The 26,631-nt window shown below is 35.2% G+C and overlaps 1 protein-coding gene across 4 annotated transcripts in view; it reads right to left on the reverse strand.

The window, feature by feature from the left end:
• Positions 1 to 999: 999 nt before the first annotated feature.
• Positions 1,000 to 26,631, reverse strand: part of LOC133215137 (monocarboxylate transporter 2-like) — a 75,920-nt gene continuing 50,288 nt past the window's right edge. For all 4 annotated transcript variants that reach the window (XM_061358904.1, XM_061358905.1, XM_061358907.1 and 1 more), the window contains 3 exons: positions 9,097 to 9,240; positions 6,726 to 7,538; positions 1,000 to 3,719 (listed from right to left, as the gene is read on the reverse strand). In XM_061358904.1, coding sequence (XP_061214888.1) covers positions 3,448 to 3,719; positions 6,726 to 7,538; positions 9,097 to 9,240 — 1,229 coding nt within the window. In that variant the 3' untranslated portion in view covers positions 1,000 to 3,447. The remainder of the gene's footprint in view (positions 3,720 to 6,725; positions 7,539 to 9,096; positions 9,241 to 26,631) is intronic.

A 26,631-nucleotide genomic window follows, 5' to 3' on the forward strand; every position in this document is an offset into this window, starting at 1 on the left:
TCTAGCAGAAGGTGTCCCTGACCATGGCAGGGGGGGTTTGGAACCTTGGATCTTTAAGGTCCCTTCCCACCCAAACCATTCTATGATCCTATGATTGTAGAGCTACGGCATCTCTCAGTCCTGCAGTGGTCCAGACTGGCAGTGAGGTAATGAAAAGAAATCAGGAGGTTTTAGAGAAATGGTATATACCCAGGTATTATCCTAAAGCAGAAGTGTAATGATTAAACAATTTGCAGTACAAATTATAGCTCAGTGCAAGTAAGGGTGATATTCAGGAGTTTGAAGGCAAGTTATACTCATTTTGCTACTTTGCTGCTTGATAAAGAGTTGATCCAAGACAATTTATTATTATTACTTTTAGAAATAAGAACTCTTATACAAGGCAATTGCCCCATTAGGACCTGTTATTTGGAAGACAGTTTTTTAATTCCCAGCAGTTTTTGCATAGATATGGTTCCAATTTTCTTCAGTCGTCTCTGAATTTTAACTTCTTTAATATTCAGTAATACCAAGAGTATTCAGATGGTTTTCATTTTGCTGTTAGTATCAAGAGGAAAAATAATGGAAGAAGTGTAAGGAAATGTTTCACTTGACCCAGTTCCTGCTTTATATTGCTCCATTTGCCTGCTACATCATTTTACTTTACAGACTTAAAAATTGCACATTGGTGAGTGGTGATGAAGCAGTTCTTTCATTCCTATTAATTTTAATAGTTGACCAGAGACAAGAGTGGTATCTCTGCAGAGGGTTGTATTTATATAATCCAGTATTTCTTCTGAGATAGTTTGTTACTGGGAGGCAGATATGTCTATGGCTTGAGGAACCTTGTTTTTCCCTTCTTTCCTATGCCATTTGCATCATATTCTGCAATCCTGAATAGAACAGGTAAGTTGCCTGCATGATTCCTGAGATACCTTTTTTATCATCTTTTTTTGATTCCTTTATTTACCTAACAGCAACTTTTAACAGACTTAAGTCAAAAGCTGACACCTGTTATCATCTACCCTTTATTCTTAATCATACTGTTTTTTTGCAAAGAGATAATAAGCACCTAGAATTTTGCCTCAGACATTTTGGTTCAGCCTCTACATTCATTTCTTTTCAGATAAACTCTGCCTTTCTACCACTTGCTGTCAAGAGCAGTGATGCTCCTGATGACTACTCTTTGGCTAAAATTCCAGTTCATTTTTCACAATCCGGTATTTATAACTTATATTCCTCAATAAATGAAAGCTTATTGTCTCTAAAACTCCCCATCGATTTCTGGCTCTGGGCCTGTAGGACCTTGACAGATACTGGAATTCACCCTGCATGTTTGTATAACCAAGAACAGCGCAATGCTTTTAACACATAGGGTGCTGGCAGGGCTATGGCTCCCATGGAGGTTCAATATATTTATTTCTTCTGTGAGGCTGGGGCCTGTAAAAGGAACTGTAATTTTACTGGGACTAAGTCTTTCTCCTTTAGCCAGTTTGCTGTTCAAATCTGAGAATGTAATGCATATTTTCTCCCAAAACTCCAAAATGCACATAGTTCCTTGCTGATGAACCCATAAAATTACAGGTCTTGTAGATGATATTTGTTTTTCCTGCATATAAATAGGTAAAAAGTAGGTATTACTTTCTGTACCATGCTGTGTGTAGATTCGTGATGCTTCTTTCCCAAAACATTGCTGAGATAATGAAAAAGTTCAGCATTACTGTGGAACTTCGTAATATGTAAGATGATAACCCAGCAAAACAGAAGCCAGCACTACCAAAATTTTTAGAAGCCTGAAAATAATACTACTGAACACTGCTATTAAAAAAATGGCTTTCTTAAAAGCACTCCCAAATCTGCTCGATTTTACTGGTATTTTTTTTCTTTTGCTATTGGTGCGTCAAAGTGTGCTTAACACAGCTAGCTGTCAGTAAAATGTATTTGCAACATTTTGAGATTTAAAAGAATGATAAAATGAATCATATTCTTTTCCCAGAATTGAGTGTATGTGTATCTTGCATAAACAGTGCATAAATGTTTTATGAATCAGACCCTTAATTTTCACAACTTCTGAGGCATTTATATGCATCTCTCCAAAAGGAATAGCACCTTTCCTCACCTACAAATAGAACAGAAATATTTTCACTTAATACTTCCAAAAGCTTGCACTTTTAGCCTTCAAGTGCAATGCTAAATGATTTATGTAAAATTGTACACTTATACTTTCTTTTGCCTGAAGGAAGAAGAAAAACTGTAAAGATTTTAATTGACATGAGTAATTTTGGACACAAGAGCAAATATCCTGCACAAGAATGATACAGCAATTCAAAACTTCCATCAATGTCTCTTGCAGCATTTTGTTGAACTTTCATTACAAAAGAGTAGTTTTTTACTAAGTACATGGGAAAGGGAGGTGAGAAGTGGTATGAAGTTACTTGTCTGCAAAGACGTAAAGTTAGACTTTTAATCTTCTCTCAGTAAACTATCAAGCAACGAATGAGTTGCCAGCAAACCCAAGCATCTACTTTGAAGTCAGTGCCATGAAACCGATTCAGGCCACAAAAGCCAAAGGTAAGTATCCTTTTAACATCAATAGGTTCTGAATCTAGTCCCTTTAGGAAGAATGCTTCACAATCCAATCCAGATCCTTCAGCCATATAGGAATACATAATCAAACAAATTGGCACTTTTGCTAGCAATGTACATATTGGGTCTAAATCCTTCTATATACAGGCAAATTTTAGCTCTAGTTTGAATTACTGGGGTGTGAATGTACTTTGTGTTCAAATGTCCATGTTGAAGTACAATGTAGTCAGCTATCACAGGAGGAAACAACTTCTAGAATATACTGTAACTCAGCTGTTTATTGTATTTTAGAGATGGTGCCCACCAACTGTTTGTCTTCCAGACTTAACTTTTACATCCCTCTTATAATTGGTTATACAGACATGTTGTATCTTTTTGATCTAGTGGGCATACAAAAAAGTTTCAGTGTGCTTCGCTCGGGTACTCTGTCTCTTTTGAAACAGATCTTGTATTCTTTTTAATAGCAGTGGCAGGTACAGTTTGGGCATATTATTTCAACAGAATTTAACAATACTTAAAAGATGAACACAAAGTATCTTCACAAACAAGAGCAGGAGACACTTTTGCATTACATATACTTCTGAAACAGAACCGTTTGTTATTGGAAGACTATATAGTCTGGTTTACCTGACTCCTGATTGTCGAGAGTCATAGTGTCATGGACTTACTTGGATGGAGTCACTACCTCTGTAATCTCAATTTTGTATTACTGAAATAAATAAACTGTAGATAGTAATTTAACTTAGAGTCTTGCCAATGGGGCAAAAATCTGTTCCCATCCAATATAGTGACTGATCATTTTTACTACAAAACCTGGTCTGTGTCTTGAAGACATACTTCTAATGGAACTCAGAAATGTTGCCTTCTGAGCTATATTGCAGGTTAAATATTGGTTTCTCTCTCTGAAGGATCTTCAAGAGCTTTATCAGCAATCCTGGCAGCATCATCACTCTCATTGTTTGTTAGTGGTTCTGCTTCCTTTGGGTCAGCATTCTTCTGTGCTTTCTGCTTCTCATCTTCTAACTTCTTTTCTTTTGCCAAAAGCCTGTAGTTAATGGTATTGCCAATGAATAACCAGATACTGGCCACAATCACAATCACTCCGCAGACAAAATACATGTACTGATATTCACCAGTAACATCCACTAACCAACCTGAAATACAAACACAAGGAGAAATACAGCCTTTAGAATAGCATACCTAATACAATCCATATATTTTCCTAGGAAAAATATCTATATATTGCTTGGCTCTGAAATTGGAGCAGAAGAGCATTTTCAACATGTTCAAATTTTTTAACATATCTAGCAGAAAAGTCCAATGATACCTTTATTAGTCAAGCTAAGAACTGTTGGAATCTCTGACAGTGATAAAATACTGCAGAACAAAATAAAGCTTAATGAATAATGAGAGTTTTTTAGTTCTTTCATTTTCATTCTTTCATTGTCTTATTATTTTATTCCCCTCCTAATTCTGTTTCCTATTGTTTTGGAGTGACTGACACTCATGGAGGCTGCATACAGACAATAGGGTGAAAAGGTATGTGCCTTTTCAGGCTGCTGTCACAGTACATCAAATGCCTGCTTTTCATTTTTACTTTTGTGTGACTTGTGAAAGAGAGAGAAAGGCTTGTCCCTTCCGCTACTGTGCTTAACTGTTGAGTTTTATACTATGAAGCATGTGCTTAAAACTCACATCCACCACATTAATTTGGTCATGACAAGGAAAATAAAATGTAACTGTTCTTTCACTTTATGAACCATTCTTTCTAAATTTTCCCAAATCCCAAATCAACATTTGCATGTATCCAAGCCCTTAGCTTTGAACTCTGCTACACTATCACTGAAATTCACAGGATAACCTCTGTACTTCAATTTAGTATGCATTTAGATGCTTTTACTGGATTGAAGCCATAATACCAGCCTATTCACCTGATGCACATTTACAAGTCATCAAATTATTTTAGTCTTTATTTCAGAAGCCTAGCATTACAAAAAACTCAAATGGCAGTGCAAGTGTATAATTCACCTATTAGTGTAATTAGTACAATTCACTCTTTTTTATTGCTGCATAGTCTCACAAAACTGATGATTAAAAATGAAATTCTGCATTAACATTACCTCAGCATAATATTTTAAAGAACATGAATTAATCAAAATTGGAATTTAGCTTTTCCATATGTTCATCCCCTTTGTTGTCTCTATTTAATAAGATAAATCAATTATTCATACAGTTATAGCACAAACAACTGTTTTTCAAAACTCCTGCAAAGCTAATATACTGAAAAATAAATAGCTGCATAAGCTATTTCTCCATAAATATTACATTTAATGTCTTTAGAGTTACTATTGACTTCAGAACTGACAACGCTGGACTCCAGCGGTCACAGGCTCAGTCCGCCCACTAGGTGGCATAGGAAGAGTCTGTGTGAGAGGAATATATTTTCTTCTACCATTGCCAAAATGAATTTACATGTTAAGAGACGAGGGAAATATGGACTATCTTGAGGACTATTAGACTTGAACAAATATTACTGTACTAAAGTGAGTGGAATTGTTTTGTCATATTTAAAATTTCACTCAACAATGCTATTTTCATAGAAATACTGACAGCAGTACTTAAAATACTTCAATATGTATAAATGGTTTTAGGCACACATAATCTTGTTGAATTCTGTAGCACAGCTTATGTTGATATAGTGTACATTCACCACGCTGGCAATCATACTGTCTTTATATCTTTATATTGTTGGGCTTAGACTGCAACACACATATATTTAACCGCTATTTCAGTAAGTTTCAGTAAGTTCTGAACATCTATTTCTTTAGTATCTTGCATCATTAGAAACCTTATGATTATAAAACTTACTAACAGCATTACTAAACAGTGGGTAAAAAGCTAGCAAACAGAAAACACATTAGATAAGATTCTTCATAAATTTGGTGCTAGAAACCAACAGGTTACAAATATAGTTCAAGCTATGCACCTAGGCTCCTTTTAAGGTCCCCTTATACTCAAAAAAGAGAAACTGGCAACATTATCATCTTTCAGTCAGTTTACACTCTGAATTGGTTTACATGTATCTGCTGGCTATAGAAACAGTCTTAAAAACTGGCTGTGAGATGACTGTGGTTTGAAGTCATGCCAGCATGCAATGCTCCATGGTTCCATGATGGAAACCAACTATGCATTCACCTTGCCTAGGCTGCTGAGGGTGCCTTGTCCTTTCCGGTACCTCCTTGCTAGTGCTCCAGAAATGTCAGTCCTTTCTGTTTAGACTAATTAAAGTTGCTATTTTAAATTTAACTACGTGCTCCTCTAGCTGCCACTGTGTTACAGAAACTATAAGACACTGTGCGATATTCACAAAAACCGACCAGTGAATTTGACCAGTTCATAAAATCATAGAATAGTTAGAGTTGGAAAGGACCTTAAGATCATCTGGTTCCAATCCCCCTGCCATGGGCAGGGACACCTCGCATTAAACCATCTCACCCAAGGCTCTGTCCAACCAGGCCTTGAACACCGCCAGGGATGGAGTATTACAGCTTCCTTGGGCAATCCATTCCAGTGCCTCACCATCCTCACAGTAAAGAATTTCTTCTTTATATCCAATCGAAACTTCCCCTGTTTAAGTTTTAACCCATTACCCCTTGTCCTATCACTACAGTCCCTAATGAAGAGTCCATCCCCAGCATCCTTATAAGCCCCCTTCAGATACTGGAAGGCTGCTATGAGGTCTCTGTGCAGCCTTCTCAAGGCTGAACAGCCCCAGCTCTCTCAGCCTATCTTCATATGGGAGGTGCTAAGAACTGTCTTGGCAAAGAGCAAAGTGGAACTGGATACATGTAAATCAAGACTGCAAATTTATCAGTATTGTGCTCTCATGAAAACATATGTTTATCACCTGGATTTATGGACCAGTAGAGATATGCTCTTAATCTACATATTGTACATGTGCGCAATGCATCCCTTTAGATTCACATGTGGATCTTCATCTGTAAAGCTCAGAAATAACTGATGCAGTGCACTGCTACAATGCATTCCTAGTCACAGTGAAAACATTAAATAATATTAAGAACAATGTTTATATTAATTCAATGCTAAACTGCAGGATTATGCTATAATGTCTGAAAAACTGAAATAAAAAAGATTCTTACCTCCTAAAGGAGGGCCTATGAGCACAGGGCAACATTCCACTATGGTGACAAGTCCAACCGCACTGGAAAATCTGGCAGCCCCAACGAGGTCCATCAGTGTCTCAAAAAGAACGCTGCTAACCATTCCAAATGCAAACCCAAAAAATACAGCATATATCACCAAGCCAGTATAATTTGTTGCTAGAGGGCACAAGACATGACAGATGCCATTGTACAAGACAGCAAAACTAAAAAAGTACTGAATCTTTGGCCGGATAAACTTGGAGTTTGCTACTAGTCCCATTGAAGGCCTAGCAAACATGTCTACAAAGGCTAAGATAGATAGTAAAAAAGCAGCAGAATATTCATCAATTCCCTTGTGCTTTGCATAAGGAGCCAAGAATACTATTGGAGCGAAGAAGCCAATAAACATAATGACATTTCCTGACAAATAGATCAGAAACCCTCTGTGTTTGAAGAGGGACAGATCTAGGTATTTATTCATAGTTTGCCAAAAAGACTTCTTGTTGTTTTTGTGCAAGGTAGAATCTCCTGTGCCTTTTTCAACATCTTTTTTCACAGGATGGACTGTTTTCGGTCCAACAGGTCTCATAAGAGACCCTGCTACACAGCAGTTCAAAAGAAGTCCTCCCAGAATGAGAAAGCTTCCTTTCCAGCCAAATGCATTAAAGAGGAATTGATTGAGAGGTGCCAATGTGCTCAGAAACACTGGACTTCCAGCCATGGCCAATCCATTAGCAATGGGACGCTTCTTATAGAAATACTTGCCAATCATGGTCAAGGCAGGCTGTAAGTTGAATGCTAAACCCAGACCTACACAAGACATAAAAGACAGTATTATTGAAGGTTATTCAGTGAAAAACTTATCACATCTCTTTCAAGTTATTCTTAAAATAACTAGTATCTAATCCAGTGATTCCCAATGAAGATAGAAACCAACTAGCATCAGAGAAAAGAATATAGTTTCATTGCTGTCTGTGTGTTAATGCCAAGACTGTGTCATGATGGCATTCTGCCATTTCCCCCAGGAGCATGGCAATAGAAGCCAAAACTCCTTGTTGTGTTTCAGCAATTACAGAGACAGGGGAATCACAGAGTAATGATGGTATCAGGACCTTGACTCACCATTTATATTTACTAAGCTATAATTCAATTCTCTCTTGGCTCATTTCACAAAAGTTATTAAATGTCACCTCAGCTACGATAAACGCAGGGTGCATTTAAATGCATAAATCTCATTTTGTATTTCCAGCCCTGTTTATGATAAAACTTTCATCCAAAATTGGAGCTCAAAATGTTTTATTATTTTAGGGCAAATACAGCTCCACTTCCCCAGATATGGAAGTCACTACCAAAGGTGGAAGAGGCTAGAGGTCAACTATGGGAGCAGATCATGCATCCATGTCAACTAAGCATATGACCTCTAGGTCTTCTCTCTGTATTAAGACATCTAGGCAATAAGGTTTAAGTAGCTATGCATCTCCTGGGTGGCACAGTTTTTTCTCTGATAGCCACATCTGTGCATCCTTACTTTACTTTTTCAGTGGTCCTCAAGTTTATGATATAAAAAATAAAAGCTTTAAGAAATCACTGAACAAAGGACTCCTTTAGTTTCAATATAAAGAAAGTTTAGCTTGAATATAGGAACACATATCGTTCATTTATTACCTGCCAATTTTACCTCACTTGCCTTCCTCATTCTGAGGAGGAAGCTTAAAAAAAACCAACCAACCAAAAACAAAATAACACAACTTTTGACAAGGAAGTTATTTAATTTACTGGCTTTATGATTGCCTGAGGCAGCATCCAGGCCTATGATGGAGATTATAAGTCATTTTACTTGGGGGTTGACCCTGGGGGATTTTAAACAAAGATATTGATCTGAAAGTTATTATACTTTTCTGTAAGAGTATATGTATGTACAAATCTACAGAAAGCTGGTACTAGCTTTTGCATTTATACTAGAATTCTGATAGCTTCTGCCACCCTGTTTGAAGTGCACCATGATTGAAAGCTAGAAGAATGAATATGAAATTCCATACAAATGACTGCAGTAAGTGCTGTCACGAGCCGATCAATTTTTATACCATAATTACAGTGCAGTGTGGAAAGGTACATACATACAGCACTTATTGAATAAAATCATCAGTTGTTCCTGAAATATCCTAAGAAATAATTTAACATCATACCAGCTAATTTAATGGATTAAATAGTTAACGTAGGTGAAATTAACTGATCTTGCTACCTTCTTGGCTTGCAGTTGTACAATACCTTGCACAGTGGGTTCTTGATCAGTAAGAATCATTGGCAAAACAGTATTAGAAATAGCATATAACATAACATAACAATACCTTTTAAACAGGACTCTTACCTCCAACAACACCAATACATAGATAAAGTTCCAGGACGCTATTGCAGAAAGAGGAAGCAATCATTCCAAATGAACACAGGATTCCACCTGCTATCATCACAGGCCGGCTACCATACTTATTCACCAAAATGCTGCTTATGGGACCTGTCAGTAGACAGAAAATACATTAATAGGTTAGAGGTAACTCCATCATACACATCTTTGTATTTAGGATGCATTGGAATGTTTTCCTCTTCCACCAAGGCAAAAGGCTTGGCTGTTTCTACACCAATTTGTCTTACAAACAAACTCTGCAAGTTTGCAGACAAATGAGTCTGGATGTGGATATATTGTCTCCATGATAATATAAATATTGGTTAGTCATGGAGATGGAAAAAAAGATTAAAGACATCAGACAAGCAAGAGAGATTGTTACAGTTCAGAAGCAATCGATAGTGATACCGGTCAATGTTAGTTTTGAATGTGCAAGAACTGAAGAATTTCAAGTATGAGGCAGATATCAAAATTCTACAGAGCAGGATCAATTTTCAGGAGAGCAAACTAATAATTGACCTTAATACTGTAGCACATCCTGGACCCCTAATTAAAACTACACATAGACTTAAAAATACTGCCAAATCAGAATGTAAACCTCTGGCACCTGAGGCTTGTTTTCCTTCCCTCATCCAGAAGGGAGTGTTAATGGGCAGTAAGATAACTATAGTTTGTCTGGGAAAACGTAAGATGTGGTTTAGCATAAAGACCTATAAACTTTGAAAATATTGCTACAGGTCCGATTTTCAGTTTCAGCTGCAATTCAATTTATGGTGTAATTACGTCCATACTAAACAAACACCTAGTGTGCAATTTAGCATGACATGCATTATATGCTTTTTAAACGACTGTGACTAGAATAGATGGTGTGATACATATCAAGATTAAGAGGTTGTCAAAGCTCTTTAGGTAAACCTGCAGGCCATCTGACTGCACTATATTTGGCCCAAACCATTACAAATAGTCTTGCTTTTACAATAACTAAACTTATCCATTTAAAAATAAAAGCCCCATAATAAAAAGAAATAAATTTCAAACTCATGATAAAACAGGCATTCAGCATGAAGTGGATGCCAAGCTCTGCACCTGATTTCACTGCATATCATTCACTCTACTGGTAACAGTTTTAAGTCTCTCTTTTTATAAACATATAAAGGAATAAATGACAGAAACTACATAATATGAGAAAGCAAAATCCAACAAAATTTAAAAGTTTTTTTTTTTTTATAGGTGCAGTATTATTTTAGTGTTTGAATTACTTTAAATGTACTAACGTACTATGATGGATACACTGTAAATGTTAATTACTACTTGCATATCAACAACAAAATTCTTAAGCATATACTAAATAATCAACTTTTAGCTTACTTCCTAATAGATTACACATATTGTGCTCTCACAACTATGCTGAAGCATAACTTCAGTCATGATTTTTTTGTTTATATGGCTATGTCGGGACAATCAGTAGTTTGGCTCATGTTTGAATTAGAAAGAAAGCCCTTTTGAAATACGTGAAAAATACAAATACTTTCTCTGGGTGAAAAAAAAAACAAAACAGCCTTTTATCTGGAACTCTCTATTTAACTCACAGCAAAATGGTACATCCAAAGATCAAGTATGATTTATATTTTTCTTAAGTAAATAAAATCTGCAGCAATTTTCTAGAAAAAGAAAATCACTGCTAGTAGCAGTGTTGCACTTCAAAGATATATTAAAAAACTGATTTAAAAAATCATTTTAAAGGTCTTCTTCCTGTAGTGAGACAGATGTATTTACAAAACTGTAAATTAAAAATTTGATTTGTTAACATTAAGATCTCCATCCAAATTACTGCTACAATTAATCTTGCCTCGTTGTCATCTTCCTTAAAACGTTCCTTTGCTGATCCTTAGGAAAATCTGTAGGAAAGAGGCATCACTGCAGGGAAATATTTTACCATACTATTTACTATTTACCATACTATTCACTACACAGAGCACCACATATTATACCTTTACATAGACACTTCAGTTATAAAATTTATAGACCTGTTAGCAATTTGCTACTTTCCTTATCAAGCAAAGACAGCGTGAAAAGCCAAAAGGATAGGTGTGAGACCAAATTAAAAAGGTGAAGTAAATCCACACACAGCAAACTATCAAGTGTTGGAAAGAGGGGAATAGCATTAAAAATAGTGTTGTGCAATATTGCTATATTGTTAGTATTTTAAATAAAATTATGGATCAAAAAGACAGCATTGCACAGCACTGACAAAGTTTTTCAACCATAATCAGAGACAAAAATGATCTCTACTGTAATATTCAGCCCAAAATAGTATTGGCTATAATATTAATATTCTTTAGGACTGTTCCATCAGTTCTTTCTTCCTTCTCTTGTAGGACAGGAAAATGAGCCAGATTTTTGTTTGTTTAGGGGTTTGGGGAAGGGGGTTGTTTTCAGTGTTTGGTTGCAGTTTTGGGGGGTTGACCAGAAACAGCAAGCTTCCCTCTCCTTTGAGAGAAATAATTTTGCAGTTTCTTATCAGGAACAAGAAAACTGCACCTCTACAGATCTTAACTGTGGTAATTAAGCCAGGACTATAAATTATAGCTTTTCAAATCAAAGAATGTAATGTTAGCCTCGCCTACAAGGCCTGTTAGCTGAGGTGAAATACAGATGCATTAATTTAGGTATGCAGTGAATGAAGACATCAGAAGAAAGACAATGTTGTCTGATGGGTCTGAGCTCTGTACTTCCAAATGACCTAAATCTGGAATATGTCATGAATTTAAAATTCCTTTAAACATAGTATTTTCTTTGAGATGTTTTCCTTAGTTAATGATGTGTATTTAACACTAGAGAATAATTTAATATTGGGGTTTCTTTTAGTATATTACAGTATTATGATTTAAAACTTATCCATGTGGAAATATTAATTATTCTATAAGCCATAAAGTTAGTTCAAGCTTACTCCCTAAGTTATCTAGGAAGCATTCAGTCTGATGAGTAGGTTAAATATTTTATTGTGACATCTGTGTGTATACTTGGATTTGGAGTTTCATATAATGATGTATATTCATATCTTAATGTATATGAACCTAAATAAATTACAGCTGTTTGCCTGCCATCATATGTTTTATAGCCATACACAAATTGCATTTCCCATCTAACATCTTCTGCAATTACTTAAGCAATGCTCACATGCCAGCATGTATCTATATTCCTTGTTTTTTTTCTTTTAGCAGAAGGAAGATTGAGCTGTTCAAGTACTGTAACACTGCCAAAATCATGCTATACATTAATGCACGTTAATGCACTAAAGGACTGCTGGATCTCTGAATCTACTTTTCCAAAGCCTAAAGGAACTATGTAACAGATGTTAGGTCAGGAAGCCCATAAGAATATTTACTCTGATCTCTCCCTTAGCACCTACAAACTATCAGCCCCAAAGGACTATACACTCCCTATCAAATTTAAAACCATTATCATAATATGCTAACAGTCTCCTGGCTGTATTTTTGTTTTATATCTTCTGTTTCAGGCAAATGACCAGATTGTGAAAAGGGATGACAGCAACTGCAACCAGTGCTGCTGAAGGGCTCTGGAGCAGGACACAAATACTTAAGATGACAAGAAAAGAAAAAAGCAGCTTTTCACATTCTTTGTCATATGCCAAAGGAAAGATGGTAAAAATCATTTCAGCTATGTGAGTAGAGACTGGCTTATGCATCTGGGAGCTGTTCATGATGTTTTATACAAAGCCCATAATAATGTGACACCTATATTCTGTTATGATGGCTCAGCAGAACATCACTTGAGTATCTGTATTGTGCAAAATGTGAGAGCAAAGCTGCTTCTGCTGGTCTTCAGTGAATACCAAGACCTCTTGGAAGAATTATATTGTTTACAAATTAGATTAATTATTTCTAATAAGAACTAAGGTAGCAATAGTCCATTTTTTCCTCTCTCTTGCAAGTTTAACTTTTCTGTCAGCATTTATATCTTCCTTCTTCTGCTATGTCACACCGTTGTAAATAAAAAGCAACAAAAAGACCATGTAATTGAATAATAGGTAATTTAAAAAGCAGATGTTCGAAGAAATAATCACCTTTCCCCCTTGAAAGATGCTTATTGTGCTAATATAGTTTAAACATAACTTTAACATTAAAGTTTCCTTTTAAAGGAATGTACTGCTTGATATTTTTGTGGAAATGAATAGAGGGCTCAAACTATCCACTATAAATTTAATACTTTTTCTCATATACTTACATTTTCAGAGATACACGCATCTATCAATTTATTTGCTTTTTCCAAACATAAGAAAATATACACTTCAAAAAATGATCTGACTCTGGAGACAATGCAACAACTTTATACCTAATATCTCTAAAAGCTGAAAAGGATGCAAACCAGATAAGAATATTTCCATTTCATAATACCTTGAGGTAATAGTACAGGCAGATCAGTTTTAAGTCTATGAAATAGAATGAAGGAGGATTTATTTGGCATAAAATCTGTATCTTGCTCAGCTCTCAGGTAGAATAACATTTATAAGTCCAAATGTATTAGGTACACTCCATTAATTTATAAGAGGACTAGAATCTAGGACACCAGGATTCTTTCTACTATTCTATTTTTCAATTTTTTTTCAAACCAAAGTGGAAAAAAATTACTTTAGAAAGTTCTCCCATAAATAGACAGCACTATCTGTGAGGAATCAAAAAACGTTCTGCAACTTAAACGTATAATAACTAGTCAGAATGGTTACAATAGTAGAGATTGGTTAATAGCAGTATCAAGCTGTCGTAATTGCATTGGATGTCCTTAATGTGCCATTATGTCCATAATGAGGTCATTTTTTGAGTCTATTCTATATTTATATTCACTGTAGGGATGAAAATTTCTTCCAAAAACTTATAATCCAGGGTTTTTAGCATTTTATTTATTTGTCCTGGTTTGGTTTCTCACTGCTGTAATACAGTGACGTAATTAAAGATCATCCACATTTGTAATTTGTTTCACATACAGCCAGTGAATTTATACCTTTTATATTGCTGCCTGCATTATTTTAGGTACAGAAGTTGAGATGAACCTTCCTGATATAAAGGTAATTTTTTAAGCATATATTGACAACGTCCTACAGTGTTCATAGTGTCATTGATCCAAAGCTGCCTCAAATGACTCAGTTTGAATGATATGACATTTATTTAAATAAAGTGAATTGCTGAAAGAAGTTGAAAATAAATGCAGTAATAGTATTTCAAGTTGCACTAATGCAATATTGTAGACTGCATCCTGTCAAGTCTAGTGATTTAAGCACAAGTGTATTTTCAGCCATCTGCTCTGCAGAGTCAATGCAGCAATTTTTCAGGTCCAACTTTATTTCAATAATTAACTTTAGGATAAACTACTTGCTAATATCAGTCAGAATTTTCTTCTCTTTTTTCCTTAATTTCTCTTATTTTTATATATATATTTTTATTTATTTACTAAATCTACTTGCAGAAGCTGATTTGCTTTGTTTGGCAAATAATCCCCAATATTTTGCTAAGGTAGAGCCCTATCTTTCACTTTAAAACAATTCCTTTAACCACAGACTTTAAGCAATTGTTAGTACTGCTATTGGAATGTCATTTCTGCTATCCAGAGGAAAAGAAACCCAGAATTGATTCTGATCATGTATAGAACTTGTTCATTGAGTTGGAAAACACTTTAAAGTTATGCTGCTTTTCTCAGACAAGACTAAGTCAAAATACTGTGCATTCTGTGACAGTCTTATATCTAGTTCAAAAACCTTTGGCTAAATACTTCCAGTACTCTTGAACAGGCATTTAGAGAAGGCAGAGTGAAGAAAAAAAAAAAAATCAATTAATTTAAAAAATATTAAAATGTCATTCCACTGATTTTCTGTTAGATTTTTTATCACACTTCTGGAAATAGCAACCTGTGATTCTGACATATTCTGTGTGTTTGTGTAACAGCAGTGAACATAACATAGCTCAACAATCATTGGAAAGCTTTCTCTGTAGCTCTTCTGTGCATTTGGCAGTATTTTTTTTCCATTTCATATAACATTTACAACTGGCTGCAATGCTTCCATAAACCTAGATGATATAGTAACCTTGAGAGAAAGCAAAGAAAAAAAAAGCTCTTACAATAAATATCACCAAAAAGAAATTGCTAACACTGAGCTAGGGTCACTAAAATATGAGTTAAGATAGCTCAGCAGCTGAAAGCACAGAATTCTGGGGAGTAAGCAGACAGTCATTCAACCATCCATCACACTTTGCTCACTACTTCCCCTCTTCTAACTACATTTCCTCAGTGTCATTGCCATGAATGCATACATTCTCACTTGTGTCCTGAAGGACCCTTGAATTCTATCAAGTTTTTATCTTTTGATTACTGATCAGGATTAATTTGACCTTCACATATTCTTTAGGACTTTTGCAAGAAATACGTTAAGAATGTGTTTGGTAATCCATAGGCGACTGGCTGATGGTAGAGTGCCTCACAGGTTCCTTCATGGCTCCTCCTCCCAAAAGGTTATACGTGACAGTTTTGAACTGATTCACACAGGTCAGGAACACATACGTCTGGCTGCAAATATTATCTGAATATTTTCCTGAAATACTCAGAAGAAACAATATAAGTGAGCAGTGGTGCCGGTGCTTGCTCTAAATGTATTGCTTTTACACAGAAATTACAGATTCTTGATCAGTTTTGGTATTTTGGATTTTTTTTTCTTTCCCAGTGACACATAAGAAACATGAACCAAGGGTACTAAGTATTTTGATTAAAGCTGTTGTCTGGTTTACAGGACTTTTTCTTGTTTGCTAGGATGAAAAAATGTATGGAGTTATGGACCATGTAATTTAGAAAACATCTTCAAGTTAGCAAATTACTCCCTATCTATGAATTTTAAAAAGTTGGAAAATTGCCCAGGTTTTAGGAGTAGCTACACTGGTTGCTATTTACATGGACACGTATCAATGCTTTATATTAATTATCTTTTGCATGCTCTGCTACAGATTTTTTCTCATGAAAGACTAAAACACTTCATCACAAAGCAGAAGACTTTCAGATGATTTATGACATTTCTTTTGAAATTAGCAACATGAAATTTCATAATATGTAATAGGAAATGAGTGTAATTCTATGAGCTGCTAACAGTCAGCAGTTCTCAGAAATATTTATAGTCCCCAACTACAAAAAAAAAAGTTCTGCTCCAAAATTAATTGCCCAAATTTCATGTTGACACATTTATTGTGCAATATAGTCAGATGCTGCAAAATATTTCAGCATTTTTGAGTCTATCCTTATATTGGTATACCTGTTAGCTTCAGAAATAAGTGAAGCCCATGCATAAATATTTGAAAAAATCAGTCTTTCATCTTTGTTTGGAAGATCTTGGAAAAAACAAAGAAACAAGAAAGAAGGAAGGAGGGAACCAGGTAATGCTAAATTGGAACCAAAGCACCGGTAAGAAGGTTGCAATAGAGACATAGTAATACCAGGCACATGTTTTTCCTAAAGGGTCATGCATGCCTCTGTGAAGGGGACAGGCGGAAAGAGCATCAGTACATGATATGTGCATCACTAACACTCTTCTCAGAAAAATGTTCTGTCTTCTCAGAAACCAATGCAACCAACTTGAAACTTCAGCAGTAACTGTCAGGTAGTGTATCAACATGAACATTAGAAAATTTAGCGACAAGTATGAGATACTTGGAAGAATTAATGATGTTTCCCGCAGAAGAAAAGACAGTGAGTTTCTAAAGGTTAACATTTAGCCTCAATTATCTCCTCAGGACCTCATAGGCTTCCATGAATCTAAATTAAAAACAGCTTTTCAGACCCCAAAAGTATGTTGGGGATTTAGCTTAAATAGTATTACTGTTGCTATACGCAATGCACAATGTTACTTAGTTAAGTAACCTAAAGGTTACTTCTCCTTCAAGTGAAAAACCAAATAATGACTTACTAATTTTTCCACTCTGAAAATAGAATACAGGTAATAATACAAATGTATAAATATTAGTAAATAAAATTATCTAAAGCAGTAGTTAATCCAAAGGTATTCATATAATAATAAATAATAAACTGGATGGACTCTTCATTAGGGACTGTAGTGATAGGACAAGGGGTAATGGGTTAAAACTTAAACAGGGGAAGTATAGATTGGATATAAGGAAGAAATTCTTTCCTGTTAGGGTGGTGAGGCACTGGAATGGGTTGCCCAGGGAGGTTGTGAATGCTCCATCCCTGGCAGTGTTCAAGGCCAGGTTGGACGAGGCCTTGGGTAATATGGTTTAGAGCGAGGTGTCCCTGCCCATGGCAGGGGGGTTGGAACTGAATGATCTTAAGGTCCTTTCCAACCCTAACTATTCTATGATTCTATGATTCAATTAAATTATATAATTTTCAGGGTTTCACCAGGAATTTCATGAGGCATAACTCTTAAGTATAGAAATGCTCCAAGGAAAATATTTAATGGTTTTCTTTCAGAGGGCTCACCCTTGAAATATTATGCATTCATCTCAGTGGCTGCTCCTTCTTCATCTGTGGATGATTGCAACTGAAATATTTACTTCAATTTGGTAACATCTGTGTTTGAGCACTTGTATTGAAAGAAAAATCACATTTCTGAAAAGATTAAAATGAATCCTAACACGGTTGCGTTCAGGGAACAAAGGAAGACTAACACTAATCTGAAACTAGAGGTTCATACATAGCTATCCAGTATTTCTACTACTTTTTCTATCTCAAAAGTAATCTTTACTAAAAAGCTGCTATGCCCAGACATAGAGACTAAATACACAAACACACATACACACACACACCCCCACTAACACCCAAACAACCTGATTGTTGGGCTTCTAGTGATATAAATTAGTTGTTTTTCTCTGGTATAATAGAAAGTAGTTATCATAGAATCATAGAATTTGGATTGGAACTGAACTTAAAGATCATCGAATTCCAACTCCCTTGCCACGGGCAGGGACACCCTCAACGAGATTAGGCTGGTCAAAGCCCCATCCAACCTGGCCTTGAACTCCTCTGCAGGGATGGGGTAGGCACAACTTTTTGAGGCAACCTGCTTCAATGTCTCACCACCCCCACAGTAATTTCTTCCTAATACCTAAATATATCTTCTTTCAGTTGAAAGCCATTTTCCTGTTGTCCTGTCACCATATGCCCTTGTAAAAAGTCCCTCTCCAGCTTTCTTGTAGGGCCCCTTTAGGTACTGGACGGCTGCTAGAAAGTCTCAGTGGATTCTCCCCTTCCTGAGCCTGAACAACCCCAGCTCTCTCAGCCTGTCTTCACAGGATGCAGACCTGGATGCAGACCTGGATGCAGTACTCCATGTGGGGGCTCATGAGAGTGGAGTAAATGGGGAGAATCACCTCTCCTGACCGGCAGGTCACACTTCTTTTGTTTCAGCCCAGCATACAGCTGGCCTTCTGGGCTGTGAGCACACACTGCTGGGTCAGGTTGAGACTTAGAGTTTTGCACTTTGTGCCTTGCCAAAGCAGATAAGAGTTTTTAGCTATAAAATCTGCCTTTACAGTTTACTAACTGTGCAAATCAGGTTGCCAAATGAGTTCTGTATATTCTGTTACAAAGGGAGTACTGTATTATAGCAGATCGTAAAACTAAAAAGAAAGAGGTTGCATATACCATTGTCACAACTACAATTACAGCAACTTGAAAAATAAGAGGTATGTTGTTAATATCAGAGCTAATTGTTGGGAATTAAAACAAAACCAAAACCAACAAAACAAGCAGTGCTTGCAAACATTTATTTTAGTTCTTCCCAGACATTTTCCTAAACCATACCATTATCCAGTTACAACTAATTCCCTTTTTTTATTTCTTCCTCTTTTGTGCAATGGCTTTCTTTTCTACAAATCTCTGTATACACATGTGAACACAAAAAGTTGTAAATGTTCATTACACACAATTTCCTATTTATTATTCCCCATTATAATTAACAATTCATAAATACCTTCTTAAAAATCTTTGTCTGCTTTTCTTGGAATCAGAATGATATTTTGTCATTTGAAAGCCTAACAGACATCACAGAGAGAAAAAAAACATAGCAGACTTTCAAAAGACCCTGCACAGGCTATTCAGTAGATCTTATGAATGTAGGGTTTATTCTCTGCAACTCAAATCATTACATTTTTTTCAGATAATGAACTCTGTCTTCTATAAATTGCCCATCACATTAATGTTCATACAATATCCCATTTTTACCCTGCACATTTTATTTTCTGTGCAGTTTATTTATTTTCTCCCAGAATAATATTTTAACTAACTCAACTTGGAAATGATTCCTTATTTATTGTTACAGGCAAAACCATGTAATTTCAGAGAAAGCACAAGATACATGCTTCTTCCTCGTTGCTCCTTTATCAAATTCTTTTCTGGTCTAAATTTTGCACTATATAATTAAACTACAAATTGAAAATACTGAAATTAAACTACAAATTGAAATACCTACACTGTTTCCATGGACCACTTATTGTGAGTTATGGATTATTAAATCTCACCTACATAGTCAGAATATTTGTAATGAGAAGTATAAATCTAGATGCATTTATAACTTGGAAGCATCCTGAGAAGCCATCACAATTGTCATTGTCATAGCATTGTAAGATTATTTCCAAATACATTTGCTATTTAACATATATGTATCACTTAGCTTAAAATGTACTGTATAGAAAAATCTTTCTAAAACATTATTTTATCATTATATTCAGTATAATTTTTTTAATAATATAAATAAAAGGCATATGGTGACTTGCAGTGGTAACAAATAGAAGCTTAAAAGTGGTAATTACCCAAATTCCTTTACAGCCTGTAAATTAGATCATGTCTGAAGAACTGCACGAGATATGTGAACAATATCTAGTTCACAATGAACTGGGGGAGTGGGAAGAGTGAGGGAAAGGGGAACAAGGAAGAGGAAATAAGAGTGAGGGGGAGGGGAAAGGGAAAAGGAAAGAGAAAGGACAGGAAACTTATTTGTGTTTCAAATTTATTATACAAAATGGGAACTGAGCAGTCTTATTAGATTTTGGCACTTAAGGTATTTAGAATGTAAGTGCAAACAATGGCAGTATATTAAAGGGATCATAGCAGGTACAGAATTTTACTTTTTCCCAGTATTTTACAAAAGGGGAGACTGAGAAACTGGGGTAGAGGGTAGAGGGAACACATTCAGTTGTCAAGTAAAAGTGAGAATCTTTGAGGAGGTTTGTTTGTGGTTTGTTATCCTGGTTTTAGATAAGTGAGAAAATAACATGCACGTATATTGAGAAAATCTGTCAAATTGTAAAATGATGTGTAAAGGTAAGACTGAATATTCTGAATATTCTTCCAGGTCAAAATGACTAAAAGCAATGTAAACTGTTAAATGCCTAGAAACATGAAGAAAAAAAACAAGCTAGCAGCAAAAAACCCAAAACAAAACAATAAAACCTAGAATAATTAAAAGCCAAAATTTATCAAAAGATAATTTTTTGATGCCCTTATAAAAAATAGTGAAATTTATGTGATGTTTTCCATCTTTCAACACATTTCTTTATTTCAGCTGCACCTGAATCAGTAGCCTTTATTGAACCCTAGAGAAGCTAGGAAATTTGGAGACAACTTAGGGAAAAGGTCCAGAAGTCTGAAAGTGTTCAGATGAGCAGGGATTTGCATATTCCCATACCCACCTCATATACTTTTTCTCATCAGAGTTGAATTTGTCATCAAGTTGACCCTTACACCCATCTACAATAGAAAGAGCTTTTTACCTGACAGATCTTTAAAATTTTTAGATGTTTCCTATGTATAGCCATATGCCATTTATTTTGTGGCTTGCATTAACAAATACACCTTCCATCTTTCCGTGAAGTGTTATTGACCAAAACTTGATGACTTCCTTTAAGGAAGGAGAAAGTATGCCTTCCCCTATGAAAACAATATTTCATAAAGTACATCCAATTACTGAATGAAAGAATAATGAGAAATTAGCAGATGCAGGAATATATTATGAGGGAATTCAGCAAAGGTCTTTATAGGATTTGTGTTTTGTCTGGGCTAGACAAGAAACAACATGCAATACTATTCTCTTCACAGTCCTCTCCTTGTAGCAGCAGAAGATACACCTCCACAGACAAGGTATTCTGCGAATGCAGGGGTGGAGAGATGGGAGAAATCTAGACCAGGTCTGTGTTCATGCACAGGGAATATCTGAGCTCTGCTGCAAAATGCAACATGAAGTGGGTTGGTGATGTAGCGCTGTTCTCTTGCACTTGCAGATAGTATTTGTATGACTTTTGATCCAGGCATATTTTCTTACATAGTGTGAAGAAATAAACAACCTACCACTGTCAGAAAACTTATTCTCCACCAAGTAATGTCAAACAGTTTACTGATGATTGTGATGCATCATAAATTCAAAATAAATTAGTACCCATTAAAATATAGGCTTCCAATGATTTGTATTACAGATGCTGCCTAAACATAATGCATTCCTGGAGCCACTTTTCATCTAAGGAGCTATATTGATATTCTTCAGCCAGAACATATTAAAATAATCCAATGAAATATACCCATTTCTCTAAGGACTTAACATATGTGCCTGTGAGGAGAATATTGCTTAGGCTTAATAATGAAAGAAGTTATTTTCTTTCCACAGCAGGAACTGTTTCTTTAGGAACTTTTAACATCTTCCTGAAAGCAACTGGTTAGAAAGCTGTCTGATCTAGGCTATATGTATATTTGAACACCTTGTCAGGTAAAGTTTTTATAACATAAGGAGAAATGATCCATAAAAAAATCTATGACCAAATTTGTTCTTGTCTTAATCCCATAAACCACTTCAGCTCTGTTTCTCTGAGAATAGGGTCAAGTGCTTTGAATTCAGGTGACTGTTTACATTTGAGTAAGTAAATATGGAAAGTTAAATCACAATGGCAATGGTTTATATAACCTTGCACACTCTTTGGACAGGTATAAACTATGGCACTGGGTGAAAGACGACTCACCCCCATGTGTGCTATCTTTGTGAAATGGTGTTTGATTTTTAAGGAACGATACATAAAATTAGAACTAGCATTGCATGAAACTCTTTTATGCTTCAACATTCATTTTATTCCCAAGCTGAAATAAAAATATAAACTCTCAGAATTTTCAGTTGAATTAAAACGCTTCAAATAAGTCACTCTAAAATATCACAAATATCTGTCATAGAAACAAACAAATTAGGAAATTTAACTATCTGGCATAGCCATGACCTAATTCTTCCTCTTAGTTATTCAAAACAATTGCAAACATTTTGTTTCAGGTCATTTAGTATTATATTGCATTTCATTACCAAATAATCTTAAAAAAATTGCATCACTACAGTTTATTAATTTAACACAAGTCAAATTGCTGGACTATGTTACTTATTGCATATGCAGTCACATAACACACACTGGACCTCACTCTGAGTTGAACTGCCTCATCACATTCGGGGAGGTGTAGTCCTTCAGCAAGTCCAGCCCATAGGAGAGAGGGGTTTTTGAGGTGTTTTGGGTTTTTTTTATTGGTCAAGACTTTTGGTTTTGAGATTTCTATAACTTTCTATGACAATAAAAATGTGTTAATCAAAAATTATTTTCGGACACCAGCACCTACAACCACCTCTAATGTTGAATAATTCTCTTCTCACGTGAGAATCAGATAATTTCAGGTCACTAGCTGAAAGTGTTTTGTTACAGTTTGTTGCTTCAATGAATAACTAGAATGATCCTTACAGGCACAGTGCCCCATTCTCCACTCTTCAGTGCACTTTGCAGAGCTGGAACTCTATGGAATCCAATAAATTAAAACTAAAGTTAGGAGACTTATACTTCAGGTCAAATTGTACTTTGTCCTTAGATTTTTATTTTTTATTTATGAGGCAGAGATAATCTTATTGACAAATGAGTCAAATGTTTAATTAAATTACTTTAATAAAGTGAATACCACCAGTTTTTTCAAAGACTGTAAATCCTCAAAGCTAATCTTCTATATTTTATTTATATTTTATTTGGGGAAAAATACATGACTCGTTTATGGATGTCTTTTTCGGGTTGATATAAATAAAAATGAGATTTTAATGAGTGCATCTGGAAGCACTTAAGTCATTGAAGGTACAATCTCAAGAGATATTGTTGTTACAAACACCTATGGATAGGATACCTGCATAAATATATAAACATATTTATACATTGACTTTAGGCTGGTAAAAATTTTATTTTAACCTTTTAACCATGGTGTCCATACTTGGAATGAAGTCCCAGGCATTTATTTCACATGGCTCTAACAAAAATGTAACATCATCAGTGAAAAGCATCACTCATCACTATGTATACCAATGAATCTGTTGGAAGGTTTTCTACTGTCGTTTGTTTTTTTTTTTACATCCAGTGTCATTAGCTGTGACTTTAGAACATTTGGTTATAAATTCAAAGAAAACCTGCAGATTCACCATATGTAGGATATGACCTAAAGTTCTTTATCAGTAATGGGCCTATTTTATTTCTTTTCTTTTGCTGTGTTTTGCTGGGCAGATGTCCAGGTAAATTAACTAACTAACTAACTAACTAATCTTTATATCGTCATAAGTAACATTATGCTGCTTCTCACCAGCTTTAAAGCATTATGTTCCTTAATTAAATGTTTTGTTGTAAATTAGAGTCTTGGTTTCGTATGGATTTGATAGTTCCTGCATCAACAGTCTTCAGGCAGAGTATCCAGAAGTAAAACTTCTTGCACTTTATTTACTTGCTGCTCTGGAATTTAAAGCTATTCTGATCAGGCAAATAAAAACAGATTCAGCTACTTAATTACACACACTCAAAGCTTAGCAACATCATAACGAGGAAAGGTCAATTCTGCAATTTAGGTACATGTCAATAATTCAAACAGTTTAGAACAGAATTGTTCTTGAAGCATTTCTGAATGAAACTTGACTTCCAAGGACACAAGATTACTCCACCTTCTAGGGAAGGCCAAAAAGGCCATCTGTCACCTCTCTTTCCCAGTCTGACCCTGAAGCCACTGGCACAGTCATTGGGAAGTCATAACATTAAGTTATATTCTACAAAGTATAAAATAACAAGATTATTATCAGCACGCATCTGCAAATCTGGAAGCAGCATGTGCAGGACAGAGAAGCTCATTCTTGTAAAAAAACAAAAAATCAGTCAACTTCTGTTCTTGGAAAACAAAGGATTTCTCTACAGGAGATCAGTATGAATAAGGTTTGTACAGACAAAATTGGCACTGCCAGCTGATACTGACAGGGAAGTGTTACAAAGAGGCTTTTAACGAGAATAGAAGAAAATATAACAGATCCATAGATTTTTATCAGCTTACAATCAGCTGCAAAAGATTGTAAACTTGGTCAATTATTAGACAAACTACCTATTCTCTTGGTTGTGTTTTTTTCTTAGCTGGTGATGGAAGAAAGGGAATTATGGGTATCAGGAAACTCATTCTAAAATTAGAGAAGATTTACAAGTTAATATGTAATCTTAAAATTACCAGGTGTTTTTAACAGGTTCAAAACTGGTGCAACTGAATCAGTGTCACTGAAACATGGGGGAATTACAACACATGCAATGTATAAGAGGTAAATTAAAGACAAAAAATCAAACTTTAACCAGAACAAGGTCAAAATCTATGGATATATATCTCTATATGGTACATATCTCTAACAGGAACATTCTTAGATTTAAAGTTTCTAAGGAGTGAAATATAATGTATTAGTACAGGGCAACAACCATGTAGGGTAGGTAGCATCATTTCAGATTTGTGCCAGTCTTCCTCTAGATTCATTTACCACTAAAAAGACACAGAAGTCTTTAAAACAAGATTTATTTGATGTGTTTTGAACATTTAACTTGGGAAGGGATGAATAAGAAATTCCTGGTTTTACTGACTGACAACAGATGCCTAGACAACTGGATCAAATGTAAGTGCCTAGGCCAAGAAAGACTAAATAGGAATCCTGGCCATATAATCTCTAGCTACTATTGTTAAAAAGCTGTAAGGGTAGCACTACTTCTTTCAAAGTTTTCTAAATGTCAAAGCATTTAATAATAAGTGGTTCAAAGCAGCATACACAGAAAACCAAAGAGGGCACATGTTCCCATCATCACTGAGGAAGTGTTGTTAGAAGTGTTTGAACTGAATGAGGAAATCAATGTATTATTTCACAATACAGTCTCCTATTTTAATCATATTCTTTCATTTGGTTGTCTAGTTGTAGTACATATTTGCCTGAACAAAAATCATGTAACACTGCACTGAAAACTATTAACTGTTTCTTGACAATTGAATACCCCCTTCCAATATTTGTGGAAAAGAAAGGTAAGCTTTCCTTTTGGTTTTATGTGCCAACGTGTTACCTGCCGAAGATGCAGAGTTTTTTGTGCTCTTTGAAATAAGCAATCTTAATAGAATATCACTGTTACATGAAAAGGTTTTCACTCACTAAAAACTCTTCCTATGTTTCTCTACATCTCACATGTGACCTCTGCAAAAAAATCTTCAAAGTTAGTTAATCAATTAAAGTAATGTTTAAAGTAATTATAAAAGACAATTCAAAACCACCTCGTTCTTTGATTTCTGTTCTCTCCTGCTCATCAGTAAGTCCCTGGTCTGCTTACCTCTGTTAACAAATATAACTTTACATGTCTTCATGTACTGCAGTAAACGTCTCAGCTGTTGACATTTGATACTGGCTTAGAATATTTTCTAAACATATCAGTGCAACTCTGTTTTCCTTGAGCATACCCTTCAAAATAAACAAGGGAATAGTTCTTAGACATTCCAAAACAATGGACCAGTAAAATTCTATAATAAGTTCTTTGTAAAGTGCTGGGTTTATTATTTTATTTGAAGTGCTGGTGTGACTACAATGTTATACAAAAGCTTTTCCTTCCCCACAGTACTTCTCTGGTATCTGCTTAAATATCTCATGGTTTCCAGTTGTGCAAGACCATTGTTTCATTACCTTTGAATTACCCGACACTCATCACAAATACAACCATTGTATGATCCAGTGATACGAAAAACTATATGGGAACTAATCCAACATTATTAGTACACAGAAAATAAGCATTCTTTCGTCAAAGATTTACAAGCTCAATGAACATATCAAAGGCCTAGGTTTGTCCCTTGATATCTTTCTTAAACAAACCCAAAGTTTAAGCCTCTTAGAAAATGTACTTTATGATGCATGTTATTTATTATTGTTCAACTTTGGCCCATTACTTGAAACAAAGTGGGAGAGAAAAAAGAATCTTTTTTTTTCAGATAAAAAACCCATCAATATTGATCACTTACAGAAATCCCTCAGTATAAAACCTAATGAAGATCAAAACAAACACAAAGCCTACTTAACTAATGCTCATTACGTAATCCATATTGCCTACTTATATGCAGTAAAGAACTGTTTTAGTAAAGGGTTTGAGTTAACTAAATTTAAATCAC

This window comes from Neopsephotus bourkii, unplaced genomic scaffold (assembly GCF_033783945.1).
Source record: "Neopsephotus bourkii isolate Nb327-2 ecotype Australia unplaced genomic scaffold, CSIRO-AGI_Nbou_v1 NB_956, whole genome shotgun sequence".
Classification (NCBI taxonomy): domain Eukaryota; kingdom Metazoa; phylum Chordata; class Aves; order Psittaciformes; family Psittacidae; genus Neopsephotus; species Neopsephotus bourkii.